The 25,349-nt window shown below is 39.9% G+C and overlaps 1 protein-coding gene across 4 annotated transcripts in view; it reads right to left on the bottom strand.

The window, feature by feature from the left end:
- Positions 1-445: 445 nt before the first annotated feature.
- The window catches only part of nras (NRAS proto-oncogene, GTPase), a 55,784-nt gene continuing 30,880 nt past the window's right edge, over positions 446-25,349 (bottom strand). For all 4 annotated transcript variants that reach the window (XM_041194962.1, XM_041194961.1, XM_041194963.1 and 1 more), the window contains exons 5-6: positions 13,393-13,516; positions 446-5,635 (exon numbers count right to left, since the gene is read on the bottom strand). In XM_041194962.1, coding sequence (XP_041050896.1) covers positions 13,397-13,516 — 120 coding nt within the window. In that variant the 3' untranslated portion in view covers positions 446-5,635; positions 13,393-13,396. The remainder of the gene's footprint in view (positions 5,636-13,392; positions 13,517-25,349) is intronic.

The raw sequence follows: 25,349 nt of genomic DNA on the forward strand, positions 1-25,349 counted from the left end.
TTTATGCCCAAATGAGGGGGCAGACAAGATCCCAGATTAACATCTCATCTTTAAGGCAGCATCTCCAACATTGCAGCACATCCTCAATACTGCACTAGTGTCAGCTTTGGAGCAGTCCTGGAGTGGGACTTGAACCCACAACCTTCTGACTCAGAGGCAAAAGTGCTACCAACTGGTAGCACTGGCTAACTCAACAACTTAAGCTATGAATACCCATCTCCCCGCTCCCAATTAGATGTGTGTCTGAGTAAAGTTAGTAGTCCTAGAAGAGAAGCAAGTAAATGGAGTTGCATAACTAGGAATGATTCAGTAAGTTGAAAACAAATTACAAGTGGAGAAATTGTCAGGAATTTACAAAGTATGTTGCCTTTTTATAATCTGGTTTCTCTTTGCCATAACTGAAATAAATCAACATATAATGGCAAAAACCCAGACGACTGAAATCTACAGAATAAGTTCTTTTTTATTGTCTCACTGCATTGAATACACAAAATGGCTCATGGTGAATGTTCCTGCATGCAGGACAAACATGACCGTGGAAATCAAAGGTCACCAGTGCTTTGTATATTTTCTTTTCCTTTTGTCCCAGAGCTCAGTCAAAGAAATTCCTTTCATCCATAGAAAGTTTCCCAGTTTAAAAGACAATCTTATTTACAAAAAAGGTCAATGTCTCCATAGGGAAAAAAAGCAGTTGTATCATGCAAAAATATACTTTCAGCCAGCCATTTTCACAATCATAAATGCAAACCAGCACTTGAATTAACAAGACACACTTTGGAGTTACCAAAAAGGAAGAAATCGCAGTATGTACATAATTGAGGGAACACTCAAATATTTCCTTTCATTGCTCAGAATATTGCCAAGTTTTAAAAACCACGATGTGTGAAACAACAACAAAATCGGGAAACATTTCAATTTGGCCCGGTTTATCAGAAACTCCAACTCTCAATTACTGTCGAAGTTTTTTTGCATGGTGTGGGGGTGGGCGGAGAAGGAAATGTCAAAATCTAGTGCACTATCTGTGCAGTTATTATAAAGACAAATTAAATACCTCTGACTCCAATATAATGAGTGTACGATCTGGGTTATAAGCAATATGCTAGCTTAATACAATCCAGATTTTAATGGCATACATGCAGTGGACACTAAGAAAATTAATAAAAGGTCAATTAACTTTGTCCAGCCTAAATGACCACAGTCATTGCTGTTTTAGGTTAACTCCTACAGGAGAAGAAATAATCAGTGCAATATTAGTTCACGGTTTTACAAAACAAGAAGAGTCTTATTAACCTGCATGTTATATGTATCCAAACATTACACAATGCTCTCCTTTTAGTATTGGTTTGTTAATACAGGAAAATGGTACACTAACTACTACGTATATCAGAACATAAATCTGCAGTACAGGTTAAGAGTTTGGTCTGTTTGCAAGTTATACTCCAAATGCATTTGGAAAGTGTGTTAGATTCAAGCAATACACGTCTCCAGAATTACATTATGCACTCCACAACCTCACAGGTTCATAATTCAAAGATTTTTTTAAAAGTTACAATATGTGCAATTTGAGTGTTCCCAAATCAGCAATGCCTTTCTGCAAAAACCACAGAAAAATTTTATGTTACAGTCTGTTTTCATCATTCAATTCATTATACTAGCGTTTACCTGAATTTCTTCAATACATTGAGCATGCTCATTTGGTGCAGTGCATCACAGAAATGTATTCCCCCACAGAGAAAATCCTATGATAAACTGAGCCTTCTGGACATGCTCATCAGAACTGAGAAAAGTTCCATTCCACTATGTATTAGTCTGAGGGAGACAGCAGCTTTTTTGGGGGTGGGGGAGGGAGGGGTGGTTTCAAACAGATCCTATTTTACCTAAAAAATTAATACATTAACATGACAAAATAATGGCATCAAATTGCCTAGTACAAACATCGCTAGATTATCAAAAAATATTCAAATCTTAAGCCCAAAAAGGAATCAAGAGAATAGCACAACTCTGGCAGTATTGAACAATGATTGCAAATACAATATCAAAACAGGGTAAAACATACAACTTTTCAATGATACTAATTTACCGTACATTTTTAATACATAACATTTGTTATATGAACTTTGAATATACAAAGAGATAGGTTTGTCAGAAATTCGACCATGCAAGGGACAGAAAACATTGCTTGCATCTGCAAAGAGCATTCAACACTGAAAACGTTAAGTCTCAACTCCTGAAAACTGAGATGCAAAAAAGATGCTGTCTCTCAGAATCTTAATACAATTGTAATCAATGGTTATACATCAGTCTAAAACCATAGTGAATGCTTTGATAAATGCAAAAAACCCCTGCCATTGTACATACGCTAATACCTTAATTACATCAGAACATGTCAGCTGCCTCAACAGATCGATTTGGACAACTGAAAGCTGGAAACGCATGTCAACATTAAATAGAATCATTCTCACAACTGCATATATTACCAATACGTTTACACAGTGAAAAGTTCAGCATAACTTTCAAGTAAACCTATGGAGTTTAAAAAGGTAACGTCTGATTCACTAGTGTCCTGGTGGAGAGGGTTACATCACATATAGCACTTTATGAGCACTACTATTTGTAGGACTTTATGGAACATACAACTTTGAACCTGACTGTAGGAGGTCTTGAGCAGACATACAGTTGTTTCAGTACTTCGGCATCTCGATTCTGCTAGAGTCTACCAGTGACACTGGGTGGGAATAATTCATGCCTGCCATGCAATAACAGTAGAGAAGCAAAACTAGTCTGGAACTTCTGATCCATTGAGCTTGCAAACTGTTTAGTCAACCTATTAACAATGATTTTGACACTGGCCACACATCTTGTGTTTACTGCTTCCAACTCCCGTGCTCTCTCAATCTGTAATGTACAACTGAGGAGGCTGCGCTCTTCAACTTAACAGATCTTTGGGCTAGGAAAGTCATCCTACTAAAGCTGGGCTTTCAGAGGAAAGGAGGAAAAAAGCAGTTGGAAAAAATGCCCAATCTGTTAACAGAAAACTATAGTGATGAGCATCATGTGGAACAGTTCACCGAATTCCTGAATATCCTGGAAGAGGGCACAGGCTGGGGCCAGAGTTCATGGAGGTGGTAGTGGTCAGATTGTAGAGCAAATTAATACTGCACACATATATCTTGGAGGTGCCACATTTAAAGTATAAATGGATGGAAAGTAGTGATCAAATTTAAACTCCAAATCAGCAGAAACACAGCTAGAACTTTCAGTAAATCAAACATTCTCTTCTTAAGCCTATGTTAAGACCTTGTATCATGTGGAGAAGTTATATGAAACAAAGAAAAACTTTTTAAGTCCCAGGTCAAGGTGTGATCAACATGCAATCACACCTCAGCAAAACAAAATCTGAGTGAAGTCTTTTTCAGGTGAAAGGCTAACAGTGGTTATCAATATATGCAAGAATGTCAGGTTCAATTTGCCAATATCTAATTACCAAAATATGCCAGATCAGTCATGATCTAATCGACTGGCAGAACAGGCTTGAGGTGTAGAATAGTTGACTCCCATTCCTTTGCTGCAAGTTACGAAGTATTTAGGGGCAAATGAGCTCAATACTGAAAAACTTCCCAATTCCTGGAGTTTCCAAAAGCTGAACAGCATAACCCTTCTGTAGGTCTTGCTGCCCCCAAAAAACACCTGCCACACCGAGTTGTGCTGACATGAGCTGGTAACATGGACACTACACTAAAGAAACAGAACAGGCTATAAACAAAACATCACAATGTCATGAATGACTTAAAATTTTTATTTTTAAAAATGAAAGGTTAATCATTTTAAATGTGGCAAATGTATTATAGGCTGCAAGTGCAGTGAAGACTGCACAGTATGACAGAACAGTAAGCCCAAGGATATTAGAAAATATGTTCTATTGGCACGTCTTATGCTCGTCATTGCACATTATATTAGTTTGGGGTTTGCTCATTGCTATCAGCTTCTTGGGAGGGTCGATTTGATCTGACCTCACGCAGCAGTTTGAGCTGTTATGGAGTTAGTCAGTTAGTTTTAAAAATTGCTGATTTATCTAATTTGCAACATCATCCCCAAACCATCATATAATGGTTTATTAAAAGATATAAACTCTGTCAACTGCTAAATCGGATTTTCAATTAAGCAAAGAGTTTCCAACCAAAAACTATTTTAAATATTGATTTTTTGACTGCAAAGCAGAGTTCAGGAAATGTGCTAAATCTAAAATATGGTTCACTGTTTACTTTTAAAAATAGCATTGAGGATCCTTCCTCCCAAGACTCATTCTTTAAAAAAAGTTGCTGTAATGCTTCTGCATAAGGATAGTGATTGACTAGTGCTTCCGCTAAGTCTGTTTTAAGGTTTTCAGTTGCTGTACAACGGACATCAAACCATACCACCAGAACAGTATTCTACATGCCCAAAATGTCCCATGTTCTTCTGCTTGGCAATGTAAGGAATTGCTTCACTGTAAACTGAAAACCACCACTCCCAGATCAGGTAAGGCACAAGGGAAGATAAAGCACATAGGTCCCCCTCCTTCCTTGCCTATTAATGTTCATAAGCAATTTTAGCCTAATGCCTTGTAGTGAAAATGGGCATTAAAACTGTATACCGAACTTATTTGAGCTAAGGGCTGGCCACAGTCACTACAGTTAGGAACCAGTCACAAAGATACTCTACAACAGTGATCAGATTGTTTTCTTTTTAAAACACATATCCTAAAACAACTCAAGAACCATGCTGCACTGATTGAGAGACTGCTAAGTTTCTTATTTATTCCGAATGAATAAAAATGTGTCCACTGTTATTTGCCCAATAGGTGACACTCATTGCTCATTGACAACAGGAAAGTTTACAAGAACAGAAACTCTGTAGAAACACTATCTAATTTAGCAAGGGAGGTAACGCATTAAGAACATGCCCTTCATATTGGGCATGGTGCAAACACTTTGTAACTTCCCAGCACAGGTTGATGTGTCAGCTATCCACTGATCTGCTGCAGCAGGTAACCGTGGCTACATTTTGACAAGATTGCACTTGCTGGTTTCACAGCTGCATTCTTTCACTAATTTGGTATCCCTTCTTAATGCTTGGTGTGAATGCCCACATGAATTGTCACTATGAATTGCCATGCAGATCTCGAGGTGCCTACAATACTCTTAAGTTTCCAGGCTAAATAAAAGAATTTTTAAAAATTGTTTACACATTTGAAATCTGTTTGGCAGAAGTAGGCAGTTCAAGTTAGCTCAAAGGTTCAAAGCAACTAAAATGTTTGTTGTTGCAGTAAACAGGCACTTTATATTTTAAAAAAAAGTTTTATCAGACTAGTACGTACTACCGTCTGATCGTTACCCCCAACATAATTTGGTTAGTGTACTACAAAAATGAAATCTAGTAAATTTAGTGTAATGTACAGAAAGAGAATGAGCAAGTGCATCTGTACCTAGTAAACCTATTCTACATCTCAACACATTTTTATAAAAAGAGAAAAGGGGCAGGTGTGGTCTGCAATTTCACACTGAAGGACATTTAATCTTTATTTTCCCATCTTTGCTCAGATTTTGTTTGCGTATTTTTCACAGACTGCTATGTGGAAGAAGGTGTCCAATATATCCTGCAAGAAATAACAAAAGATGCATTTTAAACAGTGATCCATACATTACAATAAGCTGATTGCAGTTTAACACCTCTTCAATTTTGCTGTCATAAGACACATTGAAAGGGGGGGGGGGGGGGGGCGGCATTCAGCCCATTGAGTCCATGCCAGTTCCTCATGGAGCAATCCAGTCAACCTCACTCCCCTGCTCCGTCCCTGTAGCCCTGCAAATTTATTTCCTTCAAGTACCCATCCAATTTCCTTTTGAAATTGTTGTTTCCACATCGACCATCCCCAGTTCCGGGTCATTACCATTCAACGTGCAAAAAAAGTTCTTTGTCATGTTCCCCCTGCACCTCTTGGCCAAAATCTTAAATGTGCCCCTAGCCCTTGTACAATCAGCCAACGCGAAGAGTTTTTCCTTGTTAATCTTATCTACACCTTTAATAATCTTGTACACCTCTCTCAAATCTCCCCTCAATCTCCTTTGCTCCAAGGAGAACCCCAACCAAATCTAACCTTGTAACAAAAGCCCTCAACCCTGGAACCATGCTGGCAAATTGCCTCTGCACCCTCTCAAGGACCTTAAAATCTTTCCTAAAGTGTGATGACCAGAATTAGATGCAATACTTTAGTTAGGGCCTAACCAGAGCTTTACATAGATTCAGCACAACTTCCCTGCTTTTGTACTCAATGCCTATATTTATGAAGTCTGGGATCCCACATGCTGACTACTGTTTCACCATGTTCTATCACCCGCAAAGACTGAAGCCCAAGCACCCACAGGTCCTTCTGTTTCTGCACATTTTATTCTTAAGAATTGTGCCATGAAATCTATGTTGCCTTTTTCCAAACCTCTGTCAAAATGCATCACTTTTCTGTCACACTTCTCCCTATTAAATTTCATCTGCCACTTGTATGCGCATTCTGCTAGCTACCCATATTCTGTTGCAGGCAATTTGCATCACCCTCATTGTTTGCCACTCTTCCAAATTTGGTATCTTCAGCAAATTTTGCTCTGTATTCCAAGATTCAAGTCATTTATATATAGCAAAAAAAAAAGTGGTCGGAGCACTAACCTTGGGGAGCACCACTGTCGAGCACCTTGCAGTCCAAAAAACAATCATCTACCACAACTCATTGCTTTCTGTCCTTAAGCCAATTTTTCATCAAATTGCCCACTGGCCCTCCTATTCCACAAGCCTCAAATTTTATTAACTAGCCTTTTATGCAGTACCTTGTCAAACTGTCTTAAAATCCATAGAGACAACATTTATGGCATTCCCTTCAACTGTTACTTTATCAAAAATTAGATCAAGCATAGTCTGTCTTTTACAAATCTGTTCCGGCCGTCCTTAATTAATTCAAACCTCTCCTTTACCTCGGCACCAGAAAAGCAACACAGCATGTGGGACTCACGATGACGGTTACAGAAATGCCTGTCTGTCCCTCTATGGAATTTCTTATAACAAATGCATTTCTATGCTTTGCTGTTCTCTCCTGTACAGTCCCTTGTCCATTGGTTCCATGGTCTGGGCTGCACTACTTCAAGGTTTCATTGCTCCCAGCAATCTCTAATGCAGAGTACCTATTTCAGAGTGGCACAACCCTAAAGATTCCTGCACTACCTGCATCTTCCTACTCTTCTGGATGGCCATCCACCTAGAATACTGACCTCTCACTGCTTGTGGGGTGACTATCACCTGGAACATACGATCCAGGAAATTCTCATCCTCCCCAATGCTACAGGAAACACTCATCCTCCCTTATGCTCTGCACTGACACCAGCTGGCTGTCAAGCTCGGAAATCCTGAACTTGAGCAGCTGGAGACACTTCTCAAACACGGTCACCAAGACATGCAAAGTGTCCTGAAGGTCCCACATGTCTTGCTTACATATTGTTGACAAGTATTTCCAGTCCAATCGACATTCTGCACCTTCATGCAGACATAACAACAAAAACAATTTAAGGGTATGAGCCTTTCCATTTTCTCTCAGATTCATGACAAGCCCACAGGACTTTGCTCCACCATATCTTACAGACTCACTTTGATTTCCTTTTTCCTTCATAAGGTGGCTTGTGGCCTGTATCCAGCGCCTCCCTAAAGTAATGTGACTGAATTCAGCCGAACCCAGTCACACTGAAAGGGCGCCCCAAACAACTATAGTCAGTAAAAACCCAATCACGAATTCAAATAGCCTCTGCTCACTGCTTGCTTTCAAAATGGGCCCAACAGCTAGGAATTCAAACTTCAATTCAGCAATTTTTTTTAACTGCAATTCACCTGGTGAGATATTTACCAGATTTAATGCTGTTACAGTGCACTAAAAATAATAAACTGTACAATGATCATTAACTTCAATATTGAAAATATACTTAAGCAAATGGGATTCCCCTATTTAAAAAAGGAGACAGAACAAGTCAGGGGAACTACAGACCAGTTAGCTTAACATTGGTGGTAGGAAAGGTAAGAGAATCTAAACTCTTAAGATGTCATACATGTTTCACAAGGGTTGGTGCTGGGATCACTACTGTTCACAATTTACACAAATGATTTGGACTCAGGAATCGGAGTACAATTTCAAAGTTCGCAAATGACACCAACTTGGGGTATGATTAATACAGAGAAGGACTTATACAAAATTCAGGTAGACATTTAATAAACTTGCAGAATGGACCTGTAATTGGTAAATTAACCTCTATATAATAAGTATGAATTGATTTTGATAGAAAGAATATGGCAGCCACATACTCCCTAGAAAATGTGTCAAATGGAATAGATCAGCATAGGGGTCTGGGGATGCACTTACACAAATCACAAAGCAACAAAATAATTAGGTCATCAGCAAATTGGTATTGGGTAAATAAGATTGACAGTATTGGAGTAGAAGAAATGGGTTTCAATTCATGGAGCACTGGCACCAGCATTGGGGAAAATGAGAGCTGCACCGCTGCTATGACCTTCACCTGAACTTCACTGGGACTAGAGCTATAGAGAGGGCTTTACATTAAATAGTAAGGTGGGGTGGGGTGAAAAGTTCACATGAGATATTTGAAAATTGATTTGAGAAAGGACAAGGCGATAGCGCAGGATAATGATACAGGTAATAACAATCAGAGCGTGACAAGAAGGGACAGAGTGTACAGGCTTAAGAGTGGATCAGCAAACAAGGTCAGATTAGGGAAAAATGGTAATGACAGAATTCAAGGCTCTTCATCTGAATGCTCACGGCATTCATAACAAGATGGATGAATTGATGGTACAAATAGAAATAAAATGAGTATATGATATGATAATCATTACAGAAACATGGTTGCAAGGTGACTAAGGTTGGGGCCTGAATATTCAAGGGTATTTGACATTTCAGAATACTGGAGGAAAGGAAAAGGATGTGGGGTAGCTGTTAATAAAGGATGAGATCAATATAATAGTGAGAAATGATCTTGGTTCAGAAGTTCGGGATATAGAATCAGTTTGGGTGGAGGTAAGAAATAGCAAAGTAAAGTAGTAACTGATGAGGGTAGTTTACATACATGCATACATACAATTTAGGAGTAGGTGATTTGGCCCTTCGAGCCTGCTCCACCATTTGATAAGCTGATCTGATTGTGGCCTCTACTTTCCTGTCCATCCCCTATATTCTCTGACTCCCTTGTCAATGGAGAACCTATCTAACACAGCCTTAAAAATATTCAATGACCCTGCCTTAACTGTTCTCTGGGAAAGAGTTTCACAGAATAACGGCACTCAAAAAAATTCCTCCTCATTTGAGTCTTTAACGGAAGACCACTTATTTTGAAATCCTGCCCCCTAGTTCTATGCTCTCCCATAAGAAGAAATATCCTTTCAGCATCCGCCCTATCAAGTCCTCTCAGGACCTTATATGCTTCAACAAGATCACCTCTCATTGTTCTAAACTCCAATGGATACAGGCCCAACTTATCCAAACTTTCCTGACAAGACAACTCCTTAAGTGAATCTTCTTTGCACTGCTTCTAATGCAATATATCCTTTCATAAAAAAGGAGATCAAAACTCTACACAGTACTCTAGAAGTGGTTTAATCAATGTACTGTGCAATTTTGTAAAACTTCCCTGCTTTTATATTCTATTCCCTTTGCATTAAACAACATACCATTTGCCTTCCTAATCACTTGCTGTACTTTTTGCAGTTATGTACAAGGACACCCAGGCCCCTGTGTACCTCAGAATTGTGTGATTGCTTTCCATTTAAATAATATGCTGCTTTTCTTGTCTGCTTCCCAAAGTTCATAGGCCCCCTAGCAGCAGCTATATAGTAGGACAGAGTATACATCAAGAAATGATGGGGGTTTGTAAGTAAGGTGCTCCAATAATCATGGGTGACTTTAATCTTCACATCGATTGAACAATCAAATTGTCAAAAGGTAGCCTGGAGGATGCGTTCGTAGAGTGCAGCAGGCGGTGTTTTTTAAGAACGAATTACTTTGGAACCTACCAGGGAACAGGCTATTTTTGACTTGGTAATGTGTAATGAGACAGGATTAAAGGCCTCTTAGTAAAGGATTCACTATGTAAGGCCCATATAACATGATAGAATTTTATGCTCCTTTTGACAGTAAGAAACATGGGTCCATTACTAGTGTCTGAAACTTAAATAAAGGCAATTACAAGGGTATGAAGTCAGTGTCGGCTAAAGGGGGCTGGGGATAAATAAGTTAAAAGGAAAGACAGTAGAGAAGCAGCGGCAAACATTTAAGGAGATATTTCATAACTGTCAACAAAGAAACATTCCATTGAAAAAGACAGACTCCAAATGCTGCAAAGCTTAGTGGTAGGTCAGATTAGGCAAGCTTCAGTAACTGGCAAAGCATGACTAAAAAATAAAGAGGGAGAAATTGAAGTATGAGGGAAAACTGGCAAAATACATAGACAGTAAAAGCTTTTACAAGTATCTAAAAAGGATAAGAGTAGGAACAGAGAGTATTGGTCCCTTAGAGGTTGAGACTGGAGAATTAATAATGGGAAATATGGAAACGGCAGAGACTTTCAACAAGTATTTTGTATCTGTCTTCACAGCAGAAGACTCAGAGCATTTCAAGAATAGTAGAAAATCAAGAAACAAATGAGAGGAAGCAACTTAAAACAATCACTATTATTACAGAAAAAGTAATAGGAAAATTAATAAAATTTAAGGCTCATGAGTCCCCTGGACCTGATGACCTGCATCCTTGGCTCTTAAGTAGCTGCAGAGATGACGGATGCCTTGGTTGTAATCTTTCAAAATTCCCTAGATTCTGGAAAGGTCCTAGGATATTGAAAAAGCACAAATGTAATTCAAGAAAGGAGGGAAACAGAAATGAGGAAACTTAGCCTAATGTCTGTCTTTGGGAAAACACTAGAATCCATTATTAAAGAGGTAGTAGCAGGGCATATGGAAAATCATAATACTATCAGGCAGTGGCAACATGCTTTAGTGAAAGGGAAATTGTGTTTGACAATTTATTAGAGTTCTTTGAGGAAGTAACAAGCAGAGTGGATAAAGGGGAACTAGAAGAGTGCATTTGGATTTCCAAAAAGCATTCAATAAGGTGCCACATAAAAGGTTACTACACAAGGTAAGAGCTTATGGTGTTTGGGGTGATATATATGAGCATGGAAAAACGATTGACTAATGAACAGGAGAGAGAGTCAGCATCAATGGGTCATTTTCAGGATGGCAAACTGTATCTAGTGGAGTGCCACAGTTATGGATCCTCAACTATTTCCGATCTATATTAATGACTTGGATGAAGGGACCGACTGTATTGTCTCCAAATTTGCTGCATTACAAAGACAGGTGGGAAAGCAAGTTGAGAAGAAATACAAAGAGTCTGCAAAGGGATTTAGCGCGAGTGAACAAAGATTTGACAGATGGAGTATAACGTGAGGTCCACTTTGGCAGGAAGAATAGAAAAGCAGATTATTATTTAAGTGGAGAGACTTCATGCTGCAGTACAGAGGGATCTTGGGTGTCCTTGTACATGAATCACAAAAAGTCAGCATGCAGGTACAACAAGTAATTAGGGAGGCAAATGGAATGTTGGTCTTTGTTGAAAGGAGGACGGAAACAAAAGTAGGAAAGTCTTGCTACAACTGTACAGGGCATTGGTGAGACCACACCTAGAGTACTGTGTACAGTTTAGGTCACCTTTCTTAAGGAGGGGCATACTTGCATTGGAAGCAGTTCAAAGAAAGTTCACAAGACAACTCCTTCATCCCAGGAATCAATCTAATGAGGAAAGGTTGAGCAAGTTGAGCTTTTACCCACTGGAGCTTAGAAGAATGAGAGGCGATCTTATTGAAACATATAAAATCCTGTGGGGACTTGACAGAGCAGATGCTGAGAGATGTTTTTTCTTGTTGGGGAATCTAAATTCGGGGGGACAGTTTTAAAATAAGGGATGTGCCATTTAAGGCAGAGATGAGAAGGAATTTCTTCTCTGAAAGTAATGAGTGCTTGGAATTCTCTTCCCCAGTAAGTAATGGAGGTTGGGTAATTGAATATCTTCAAGGCTGAGTTAGACAGATTTTTAGTTGGCAAGGGAGCCAGGCAAGAAAGTGGTGTTCAGGCCACAATCAAATCATCCATGATCTTACTGAATGGCTGGGCAGGCTCAGGGGAGCCGAAAGGCCTACTCCCACTCCTACTTCTTAAATTGTTAAGTAATAAAGGCAAACAATGCACTGGGTGTTATTACTACAGGGAGAATATTGAAAACTGGAGAAGTTAGGCTGGAACATTGGTTAGACCACACTTTGAGAATACTGTGAACAGTTCTAGTCTCCAGGAAAAGATTTAATGCAATGATGCCAGAACTGAAATGTTATACCCCCTCAGAAAATATTGAACAGGCTGGGGATCTTTTTTCTAGAAAAGAGAAGCCCGAGGGGTGACCTTATAGAGGCTGTTCATAGGGTAAAGAGAGATGTTTCCACTTGTGCAGATATCAGAACTCTACTACATAAATAAGATAGTTACTAATAAATCCAACATGAAATTCAGGAGAAACCTGTTACCCAGGGAATAGTTAGAGCATGGAACCTGCTACCACAAACAGTACTTGAGGCAATCACCATAGATGCAGTTAAGGGGAAGCTAGGTAAGCATGAAGGATACATTGCTGGAGTTAGACAAAGAAGTGCAGGAGGGAGCTCATGTGGAGCATAAACACCAGCATGGCCGAATGAGCTATTCCTGTGCTGTAAATACAATGTAACAAGAGTCACAATGCATGATGCCTTTCTGTGGATGCCTATATACACCAAGTATCCCTCCCTTTTGTTCTTTCTCCACCATCCTTTTCCTTCGCTCTGCACTCACTTAAGAACCATTAATCTAACATCTCCTCAGTTCGGAAGAAAGTTCATCACTCTGAAACGTTACCCGTTTCTCTCACTGCAAATGCTGCCTGACCTGGCAAATGGTCTACCTGGTAAACTACAAAAGCAGTTAGCCAAACTATTTTAGAAATGCATGCTAAGGTGAACATTTAAAGCTGTCCTTTACTTGCATGAGTTTCAAGCTCAATCCGTGCCCTCAGTCAACTTACTATTGTCTGTACAACCTCTAAGACTGACAGCATTGTAATATAACTCCTTTACCTACGAATCAAATTGCCTTTGGTTGGTGAATATCTCTTGACGGGTCTGTAGAAAAGGTTGCCCAACATGGGTAGTTCTTTGTTGTCCTGGCCGAAGGAAGGGTGTTTTTAGAACAAAATTCTTAAGCTAAAGAATGACAAATATTGCTTACCTAATTACATAATTATGCATTTTAAGCCCAAGCAGCCTTGGTTTCTATCATCTTGACTGTTGAGTTTTATCATTCTGTACTGCCGAATCTCTCGTACCAGTGTGTAAAATGCATCCTCAACTCCCTATATTGCAAAAGAAAAACATTCCTTCAAGTATTTGATGAAAGGCAACTAAAAGGAAAAGCATGTAAGTATATTTCTCAAACATCAACATTGTTAGTCAAATTTATTAAATTTATTAACTTTTTTATTCCAATCTTCAATTAATACAAATATTCATTAAAAAAAGGTCCACACTGGTCAAACTCCTGATCGTTATCCAATTACAATATGTAAACAATGTGAACAATATATGTGAGCTTTTCTCACAGCAAGACCTGCCAGCTCAGCCAAACGAGCCCGCACGTTGTCAGTGTCAGCTGCCCCTCGATTCGAGCATGACATCTACTCACGGTCGCGACTTTCTGCCATTGGTCTTCAGGTCACTAAAGAGGCTATAGATCTTTGGGTACAAGGAGCAGGACACCCGAGGTAATGGAATCTGGAGTGTAGGATTTGCTTCCTTTTCTTTCCCGGCATTCTGCCTCATCTTAAGGCATTTGGACTCAAAGCATGACGCAGCTTGATGGACAAGTTGTTGCCATTTTGAACATCTGATAGCAAGCCCCTCCCAGTCAATAATGTCAATGCTTCATGGAGAGCTTCAGTGTGTCCTCGTACCCTTTTCTTTGTCCTCCCCTGGAACACTGGCCATTGAGAGTTGAGAAATCAGGACCTGGCAGGAGGGAGACTTTTCAGCTATCAGAACAATGTCCAGTGCATCATAGTTAATTGTGCTGGAGTTTTTCCTGAATGCTTGTAGAACTGGCTTCAAAACGCACACTAAGGTTTGTTCGATAGTGCTCCAATTGAACCTGGATAATGCGGTGGAGGCATTGCTGGTGGAATTTCTCAAGTGCTATGTGTCGCTGATACACAGTCCAGGTCTCAATGCATTTTACAGTACAGGAATGTGGTGATGATAACTGCTCTGTACACAAACTTTTGTTGACCTGTGAAGGTTTTTATTGTCATACACTCGCTGCCTTAGTTTGCAGAAGGCTGAGCTGGCACAGCTGATCCATTGTTGGATCCTTTCACTGATCCTTCTGAGAAGGTGGCTGCCAAAGTATGGTGAGTGCTCAACAGTCTCTCCTTCAACATATATGGTAGGAGGAATATTTGACTAACAGGTCTGAGTTGATGGGAGTTTTCTTTTGGCAACATTCAAGAACAGGCCAAGTCTCCTGGATGCAGAATTGAAAAGATCGAGAGGGACTTGCAAACCTGCTGCAGTATTGGCAATGATGCTGCAGTCATCTGCAAACTGTAAATCATGTATTTCTATGGTGGTCAGTTTTGTTTTTGCATTAAGGTAACTGAGGTTAAAGAATTTTCTATCTAGACAGTGTGCAACACTCCACCAGAGGGCAGGTGATCTTTGATATGATGAATAGCCTTCATCAGGTCGATTGTAAATAGTATGAGGGCTATCTCAGCCTTGCTTAACACTGGTCTGGATTTTGAATGGGACTGTTTCAGATCTCCCATCCAAGACAGTTGTAGTTATATCAACATGAAGCAGTTGCAGAATTGTGAAGAAGTTTCTTGGATATCCAAATCTCTGGAGTACAACCCACAGTACACATCACAAATCCTTGTGATTTACTGAGTCAAATGCTTTGGTCAGGTTGATGAATGCAATGAAGAGTTCCTGGTGTTGTACTCAATATTTTTCTTGGATTTGTCTGACAGCAAAGACCATGTCAGAGGTTCCTCTGCAAGGTCTAAAGCCACACTCTCTCTGGGAGGATTTCTTCAGCCACAGGAAGTAGGTGATTCAGGAGATTGTGTGTCAGGACCTTCCTTGCTATGGACAAAAGGGAAATGCTGCGATAGATTCACACTAGGCATGAGTTATCTCATACCTAGCACAAAGGAAGATGACTGTGGTTGTTGGAGATCAATCTTCTCATTTCCAGGACATCACTGCAGGAGTTCCTCAGGGTAGTGTCCGAGGGCTAACCATATTGAGCTGCTTCATCACTAACCTTCCTTCTATCATAAATCAGAAATGGGGGTATTCGCTGATGATTGCACAATGTTGTGCACCATTCGTGACTCCTCAGATACTAAAGCAGTCCATGTCCAAATGCAGCAAGACCTGGACAATATCCAGGCTTCGGTGTACAAGTAGCAAGTAACATTCGCACCACATAAGTGCCAGGCAATGAACATCTCTAACAAAAGAGAATCTAACCATCTCCGCTTGGCATCCAATGGCATTACAATCGCTGAATCCCCCACCATCAACATCCTGGGGGTTACCATCGATCTGAAACTGAACTGGATTAGCCACGTAAATACTGTGGCTACAAGAGCAACTCAGAGGCTTGGAATCCTGCAACAAGTAAATCACTTCCTGACTCCCCAAAGCCTATCCACCATCTACAAGGCACAAGTCAGGAGTATGATGAAGTACTCTCCACTTGCCTGGATGAGTGCAGCTCCATCAACACAAGCAGCTTGACACCATCCAGGACAAAGCAGCCCACTTGATTGGCACCCCATCCACAAACATTCACTCCCACCACCACTGATGCACAGTAGCAGCAGTGTGTACCATCTACAAGGTGCACTGTAGGTACTCACCAAGCTTCCTTAGACAGCACCTTCCAAACCCACAACCTCTATCATATAGAACAGGGGTGGGGAACCCTTGGCTCGGGGGCCGGATCCGGCTGGTTGCACTTTTTCATCCAGCCCGTGGTGAGATTTCAAAATCCAACCGTGGCACAGCCCTGCCCCCACCCCCCTGCAGTGGTTCAAAAAAGCTGCTCACCAATACTTTCTCAAGGGCAATTAGGGGTGGGCAATAAATGGTGGCCTAGCCAGCAACACCCACATCCCATGATCAAAAAAAAGCTCCCCTCTTTAAAATAGTTACAATTGTTACAATTGAACCTCAGGGAGGCAGGGCAGGGGGTGGGGGTAAGTTCTCTCAAGGCTGCAAGTCTTGATGCTTTTCATTCATTTGATTGCTTGATACAGTTCTCCGCTTATGATGGTTTATCCATGGAATCTCCCACAGAGTACATATAAACATATGAATTAGGAAGAGAAGGCCATTTGGCCCCTTAAGCCTGCTCCACCATTTGATAAGATAATGGCTGATCTGATTGTAGCCTCTACTTTCCTGTTCAAGCCCTATACCCTTTGACTCCTTTGTCAATTAAGAATCTATCTAACGTAGCCCTACTGCTCTCTGGGAAAGAGAATTTCACAGACCAACAATAGTTAGAAAAAATTATTTTCTTCATCTTAAATAGGAGACCTCTTAGTTTAAAACTCTGACCCCTAGTTCTACTCTGTCCCATAAGGGGGAAAACATCCTTTCCGCATACACACCATCAAGTCCCCTCAGGACCTTATATATTTCAATAAGATCACCTCTCATTCTTCTAAAGTCCAATGGATACAGGCCCAACCTGTCCAAACTTTCCACATAAGACAACCCTTTCAACCCAGGTATCAGTCAAGTGAACCTTCTCTGCACTGCTTCTAATGCATTATATACTTTCTTAAATAAAGAGACCAAAACTCTACTGTGCTCCAGATGTGGCTTCATCAATGCCCTGTACAAGTGTAGCAATCCTTGCCTACTTTTGTTCCAGTCCCCTTCTAATAAATGACAACATACCATTTACCTTCCTGCATGCTGACTTTTTGTAATTCATGTATGAGGACACCCAGATCCCTGTGTGCCTCAGAGTTCTGTGATCTCTTTCCATTAAACTTTGCAAAGAAGAATAAAAAAGCAGCATATTTTATAGGTCTTCTAACAGTAGCAACATAATAGGATACAGTGTACATCAAGAAATAATGGGGGCTTGTAAGAAAGGTGCACCAATAATCATGGGTGACTTTAATATTCACAAATTGGACAAATCAAATTGGGAAAAGTAGCCTGGAGGATGAGTTCATAGAGTGTATGCAGGGCAGTTTTTATTTTTAAGAAAAAAACATTCTGGAACCAAGGGAACAAGCTATTTTTGACCTGGTAATGTGCAGAGACAGGGTTAATGACCTCTTAGTAAAGGATTCTCTAGGTAAGATCATAACATGATAGAATTTTATGTTCTGTTTGACAGTGAGAAATGTAGATCCGTAACTAGTGTCTGAAACTTAAATAAAGGCAACTACAAGGGTATGAAGTCAGAGTTGGTCAAAATGGACTGGGTAAATAGCTTAAAAGGAAAGACAGTAGGGAAGCTGTGGCAAACATTTAAGGAGATATTTCTGTCAATAAAGATATATTCCACTGAAAAAGAAAGACTCCATCAGGTGATGCACCATCCATGGCTTACTAAGGAAGTTAAGAGTGGTAAAAAAAAAATTGAAAGAGAAGGCACACAATGCTTCAAAGCTTAGTGGTAGGCCAGATTGGGCAAGTTTTAGTAACCAGCAAAGCATGACTAAAAATGAAGAGGGAGAAACAGTATGAGAGAAAACTAGCAAAAAAAAAGTAAAAGCTTTTACAAGTATATAAAAAAAGTAGTGGCAGTGGGCATCAGTCCCTTAGAGGCTGAGACTGGAGAATTAATAATGGGAAACTAGGAAATAGCAGAGGCATTCAAGTAGTATTTTGTGTTCGTCTTCACAGCAGAAGGCTTAAAGCATCCCAAAAATAGTAGAAAATCAAGAGACAAAAGGGATGGAGGGAGGAACTTAAAACAATCGCAGCGATAGAGAAAAAAAAACAGAAAAATTAATGAACTCAAGGCTCACAAGGGCCTGCATCTAGAGTCTTAAAAAAGGTGGCTGCAGAGATAGTGGATGCATAGGTTGTAATCTTTGTAAAATTATCTAGATTCTGGAAGGTCCCAGCATATTGGAAAACCACAGATTTAACACCTCTTCAAGAAATGAGGAAGTCAGAAATCAGGAAACTATAGGCCACTTAGCCCAACATCTATCATTGGGAAAATGCTAGAATCCATTATTAAAGAGGCAGTAGCAGGACATTTAGAAAATCATAATACTATCAAACAGAGTTAACAAGATTATGAAAGAGAAATAGTGCCCAACAAATTTATTAGAACTCTTTGAGGATGTAACAAGCAGAATGGATAAAGGAGAACCAGTAGATGTAGTGTATTTGGATTTCCAAATAATTAGATAAGGTGCCACATAAAAGCATCACAAAACTATCATATTTTTCATAAGATTGAGGGATATTGTAAAGTAAGCTTATGTGCATGTGTATGCGTGGTTGTGTGTGTGGCTGATTTAATTAAATTAGAGGCGGAAAGGCTGCAAGGTCGAAATTATCCAAAGAGTTAGATGTAAAAAGGCATTTGAAATGCTAATGAGTAAGCTAGGATAAAGCCAGTAGATAGTGTGTGAATGAAATTTGCATTTTTAGACAAGGGGAAAAGTTGCTGGATTTTCAAAGAGACATGATGAGGTTTTTACAAATGACAAGATAAATAAAGCAGAGTATTATGTTGTTTTTCCCCACAAGTACTGGGCATAATCACAACATAAAAGATTTTTATATTATGGAAAAAATAAATTCCAAAGACATGGGGGAACAATGGGATTTACAGATTAAAGAGGAAGAAATATATTTAAAGAAGGATGGAAGGCTGCGTGGTGTGTGGCCCAGTGAGATCTGAAAAGTACAGTGTGAAACAGACTTAGGAAAAACCCTCTAGCCACTTTGCAGAAGTCTGCTGTTCCAGTCACCAAAGTTGTGTTAAAAACCTTTGGAATTCCACTGTTGAGTGGGTGCTTTGGTAACCCTGCTGGATTGTCTCCAGGTTTAAAATCTATTTTGGACTGTTGCTTTAAAAAGGGGGTGTGTAGTTGGGGGAGTCTGGTTAATTGGGAATGGTTATAATCTTAAGTAACTGTGTAACTGTAATCTTGTGTATGTGTTTTTATTCTTTTCTTTTGTCAATAAACGTTTTAATTATTAAAATCTTTAAAGGTGATAGTAGACTCATTACTTTTGAATTCAGTGCACAAACCTTCCCGTAATAAGTACAAATTGCAAAACCATCGTGATAGCACGACCAAGTTTCCCTTGTGGATTTGGTCAGTCTGGCAAATACTACCTGCCGTATCATAACAAAAGGTTACTACACAAGGTAAAAGCTTATGGTGTTGGTTATTGGGGATAGCATATACAGCACATACTTTCTAAGCTAATACATTAAAAGGCCCAACTGGGAAATATACCAAATGTTCCAGTGCCAGGAAGAAGTCAGCACCTTACACAGTGGGAGAAAACTGGAGGTGAGAAAAAAACATCTTGCTAGAAGTGAAGGAAATTCTAGGCTGCTGAAGTTCACAAACTACCAGAAAAGTATCAGTTTGCACAGTTACTCAAGATTAATACAGTGAAATTCCAGGCATGTACAGACTGATCCAGTCTACAGAATAATTAAGGCGGCACAAGCAGGTTTGTATCACATTAAACGTGCTTGTCAAGTATCTGGTAAAGAACTTATAGATGAGAAACATGTTTTTATTTTGAAGTAGAAGATGTGTAGTTGAGAAGAATAGAGAAAGTGGTCAAAATGGTGGTTCTGTGATTTTCAACCTAGCTTTTAAAAAGCAGGAGGAGAAAAGACCAGACGGGGGAAGGCACAGAATTCCAGTTTTGAGGTCTTGAAAAAGGGAGCATGTTAGAACAGGAGATAGCACACAAGTTTTAACTTCAATACAGCAAGGGGGCAAGTGCGAGGAGGAGTGTGTGCTACAATATAGGGAATCTTTGATAACTTCAAACTTTAATAAGGAAACATTACAATAGCTGAGAAAGAACAATCACTCGTTTAAAGAAATAATTTGACCTTAAGTATCGCTGCTGGGGTATATGGGAGATGCTTGTGACGGCTTGTACCCTTGATCCCTACCAAGCCGTGCTCACACATCAAAAGATGTAGGTAGGGAAGGCCAGTGTCCCACAACTCTCCAACTCTCACTGACTCCAAGCAGCTGACTGTACACATCAATGGTCATAATCCAGGATCCCGACTTGGCAATCGTGCAAAACTTAAATGAAGGGCCCTTCAGCTTCGGCTGGTGTGGTGTGGTGCATCACCCCTAATGTGCATGAAGTCTGGGAACAGCTGAAGATCCTAACAAGTTAGTAGGACAATGGCTCAGAAGTCAGGGACCAGCAAGGTATATGACACACCCAAGGGCACAGTCATGACACTTAGTAAGGCAATGTGGCCAGTCACCTGTGAAGAATCTGGGACCTCACACAGTATAAGCCCCATAGTTAGTCCATGGAAAGCCATAGGCAAAAATTAGGAGATACGCAAGAGGTTGGGGCCTCTGTAACCGATACAGTTGTAAATACTGACAGGGAAGGAGAAGCCCTTGCCCAACAAAGTAAACAACAAATTTATAACAAAGTTGACCTAAATTCACAACAGAGGTCTGGCTTCTGAGCCAATGACACCTTACACAGGCAGCTTCATGACAATAGGAACATGGAATATAAGAACTTGATAACTGCACACTGTATTGGCTTACTAGGACTTGCAGAAGAAAGGTGGGTAGAATCTGGTGAGATGAAAAAGAATCATGTGCTTTAATTCTAAGGAGGTGAGAAGCATAGGAATGGAGTAGGAATCCTAGTAAACATAAGATACAAGAGATCAGTTCAAAGTCACTGGCCAATCTCAGAGTGATTATGATTAAGATCTAAGAAAAGCCTTCTGATATGGTTATCAGACAAGTTCACGTCTGACATGATCACAGTGAGCAGGAAATAAAGGCATTTTATAGTGACATCCTTAAGTCTTATGATCAAGTTAAATCAACTGATGTGATAACTGTAGTGGGTGATTTAAATACTAAAATCGGTGAAGGAATATCTGAAACACGTGTCCGTTGATATGGCCTCGGATGAAAGAAAGGAGAGAGACACTGATACAATTTTGTCAAAAAAATCTAATTGTGGCAGATACTTTTAGGCAACCAAAAAGATGACTGCGCACTTGGAGAAGTCCAGATGGTGTATAGAAATCAAATAGATTGTGATAGTGAAAAAACATTTTAGAAACAGTATAAAGAACATTCATTTGTATCCAGCGCAGATATAAATTCAGAGCATTATCTCTTTGTGGCAAAAATTAAGTTGAAACTGAAAAAGAAATGAAAAAAGAAAAAAAGGTGCGCAACCATTTAGACCTTTACATGCTGAAGGATGAGAACATCAGAGAGGTATTATTTAAAACTAGTATGAATGTTCTGATTTCCTCAAACATGAGCCAAAGAGGTCTCAGAATAAGAACAAATAGAAAAACATGAAACAGTATACAACAGGCTGCAAAGAAAATATTGCCAAAATAGAAAAGAGACAAGTGGATAACAGATGAGATGATAGAAAGAGGAAAGAAAGGAAACACATCCGAGTATGCTGAAATTGAAAAGGAAATAAAGGAAGCAAGTAGACAGGCTAAAGAGGTATAGTGAGATGTGAGATAAATTATTGTAGCTGGAAAGAAACCACAAAATGGGAGTTATGCACCAGAAGGTGAATTTTTTTGATAAATAGAAGGAAAAAGATAACAAAGTGAGTGCTTAAAAGACAACAATGGTAAAATATTGTTTGAAAGGGATGCAGAAGCAAAAAGATGGACAGAATATATTAGTGAATTATACAATGATCCAAATCGAGGGAGCCCTCAAGATATAGAGGCAAATGAAGGAACAAACATGATATCAGAGGTAAAGAGGACATTGAAATTGATGAGTACGACTCATCATACAGCTCCAGGCACAAATAAAGTAACAACAGAACATCTGAAACCATAGGGGAAACACAATTAGAAGTGATAACAAAAACGTGATCAAATGCATACCAAAGGATACATTCTAAGTGACTTGAGACATTCATTATTCATTGTTACCTAAGAAACTTAAAGCAATGGAGTGCAATCATTTTAGAAATGAGTCATCTCCTTAAACTAATCTTGAAAATCATAATAGAAAGAAATAACAACACATTTGAAACAGAAACCGAACAACAATAAGTACCTAGACATATGCTTTGAGAAAGAGCGTTCGTTCGTGTTTATCACCAAAAAATGTGTTGAAATGTGACAGATATCACAGATTGGTTGCAGATGAGCTACAGTGGATGTGAGGATGGCACAAGACAGATGAGCAGGTTGCGTGCAGCAGCAATACTTTTTTTTATATGTTCATGGGATGCGGGCATCAATGGCTCAGACAGCATTTAGTGCCCATCCTAAACTACCCTTTTTTCCCCCAGAAGGCATTTAAGAGTCAACCACATTGCTGTGGATCTGGAGTCACATGTAGGCCAGACCAGGTAAGGTAAGATTTCCTTCCCTGAAGGACATTAGTGAACCAGATGGGTTTTTACAACAATTGGCAATGGTTTCATGGTCATCATGAGGCTTTTAACTCCAGATTTTTATTGAATTCAAATTTCACCAACCATGGTGGGAATCGAACCCAGATCCCCAGAGCATTACCTGGGTCTCTGGAATACCAGTCCAGTGAAAATACCACAGCCTCCCTCAATGATGGAAACTGAGTAATACAAATGTAATCTTCCAAATTCTGTATACTGGATATAGGAACACTGCATTTTACACATTTTGCATTGTGACACTGGCATTTAGAACTACATTTTTTCTAATTCCGAATGCAAAAAAGCACAACTAGACTAGGATTTCAGCCAGAAGGAATGCTGCACCCAACACCACATCTCTCCCGAAGCCACTGACTCTCACTGGGATAGAGTCACATGTGTACCAGAAAACAGGGCCTCACTCAAGTAGCCATCTTCCTTCTAAAAGCCAAGAACCAGTGTCAGCAAAATACTTTAGAGAGTGTTACAGCAGAGCCAAACTTACTCTCTCAAACTTTCCAGCATGAGTCACTGAAGAGCAAGAGAAAGGGAAGCTCAATGGCTTTCTGCTCACTAGCCCATGGGCACTGATGCCAATCACCGTGCCGCCAACTGTTGGCCTACTGTGATCAATTAACTCCAGGAATGGAACCTGGGTCTGAGAGCTCCCATTAAGCCATTCAGAGAGATCTTTTAGCCAATTTCAGAAGGCGACATGGGAAGAAAGGAGGAAAGAAAAATGCATGTGCACGAGTGCATGTTCAGATGCTTAGTGAGAACATGGTTTGGTTCAGACATCAGAGTCAAATAAGCTCGTTCACACCCAGCTCAAGCTTGAAAGAAAAACTAAGCATAACCCAGATGCAATTTGCAACTGCTTATTTCTGTAAAGAATCTCGAGAGGTGAAGAAAATGTCCAACCTGATTTTGTAACAGGCTCTAGGAAGCGCACTTCACAGAATCTTTACAGTACAGAAGGCGGCCATTCAGTCCATTGAGTCTGCAATGGCTCAGAATCTTCTACCCAGTCCCATTCCCCAGCCTTATCCCCATAACCTTGCACATTCTCTTTTCAGATAGCAATCCAATTCCCTTGAATACCTCAATACACTTTGGTATGATGGGAAGTCTTTTGAGCTTCCAGGATGCAAAGAGCTATGCTGGTGGGTATACAACTGCCACCCAAGCTAGACAGATTGAAAGGTAGAAGCCAAACTAAAGGCACTCCAACAGTCGTCCTAGTAGAGGTTGCAAGCCAAGTTAATGACCTGGCTATATAACAATGCATTTTGTTATGGGAATGACCTAGAAGCATAACGAGCCTTTTAGAAGCATGAAAATATGATCAACTGTAAAGGACCACAATCTGCTGGATTGAAGGCAAGATAATACTCCAATCGAAGTCAAAACTCTTGCTCTAGGCAGACAGCAGAGGAAAAAATGGATTCCTTCATATGGCACAGAATATAGGAGACTCGAATTAAGAAACCAGAATCACCTCCCGATAGTAGCATGAAACTCTTACAAAAGGGTTAGTACTAGTTAAAGTAATTGTGCTGCAAATTCTAGTAGGGCAGTATTAAAAAGCAGGTTTGACATTACCACACCTCCTCATATCAGGCACATCACTTTCTCACCAGCAGTAAACCATTTTTGCATGAACCTCCCATGTGTGAAGGTCCGAGAAGAGTTCACTCAACTCCTTAGTCCTTCTGCGAAATTAAACAATAACAGTGAAGGACTGCTACAGGTGATGTATATAAACTAGCTTTAATTAAGATGGGAACCACATACAAAACAGACGGAATCTTGTCTTTTTCCCCTCAGCCATTTATAATCTATAAACCACAGAAAGCAAAAATTTAGGGATGGGCTAACAATGATTTGATATGGACACATGGCTTAACGAATGACATATCAAGAGGATCCCTTGAAAGTCATAATACAAGTATTAGTAAAACAATGAAGGTCACACTATATTTTACCCGTTGAATCATAACCAGGTTATCTACATTTCCAGCATCTAGCCAACAACGTGGAAAATTGCCCATGTATGTTCTGTCCACAAAAAGCAGGATAAATTCAATCCAACCTCTTAGCACCCCATCAGACTACTCTCAATCATTAGCAATGTGATGGAAGGTGTCATCAACGGTGCCCTCAAGTAGCATTTACTCAGCAATAACCTGATCAGTGCTCGGCTTTGGTTCTGCCAGGGGCACTCTGCTCCAGACCTCATAGCAGGCTTAGTCCAAACAAGGACAAAAGGGCTGAATTCTAGAGTTAAGTGACTGCTCTTGATATCAAGGCAGCATTTGACCAAGTATGGCACCGAGGAGCCTGAGCAAAACTGAAGCCAATGGAATCAGGGGAAAACTCTCCACTGGATGAAGTCATACCTAGCACAAAGGAAGATGGTCATGGTTGTTGGAGGCCAATCATCTCAGCACCAGGACATCACTGCAAGAGTTCCTCAGAGTAGCGTCCTAGGCCCATCTTCAGTTGCTTCATCGA

This window comes from Carcharodon carcharias, chromosome 9 (assembly GCF_017639515.1).
Source record: "Carcharodon carcharias isolate sCarCar2 chromosome 9, sCarCar2.pri, whole genome shotgun sequence".
Lineage (NCBI taxonomy): Eukaryota > Metazoa > Chordata > Chondrichthyes > Lamniformes > Lamnidae > Carcharodon > Carcharodon carcharias.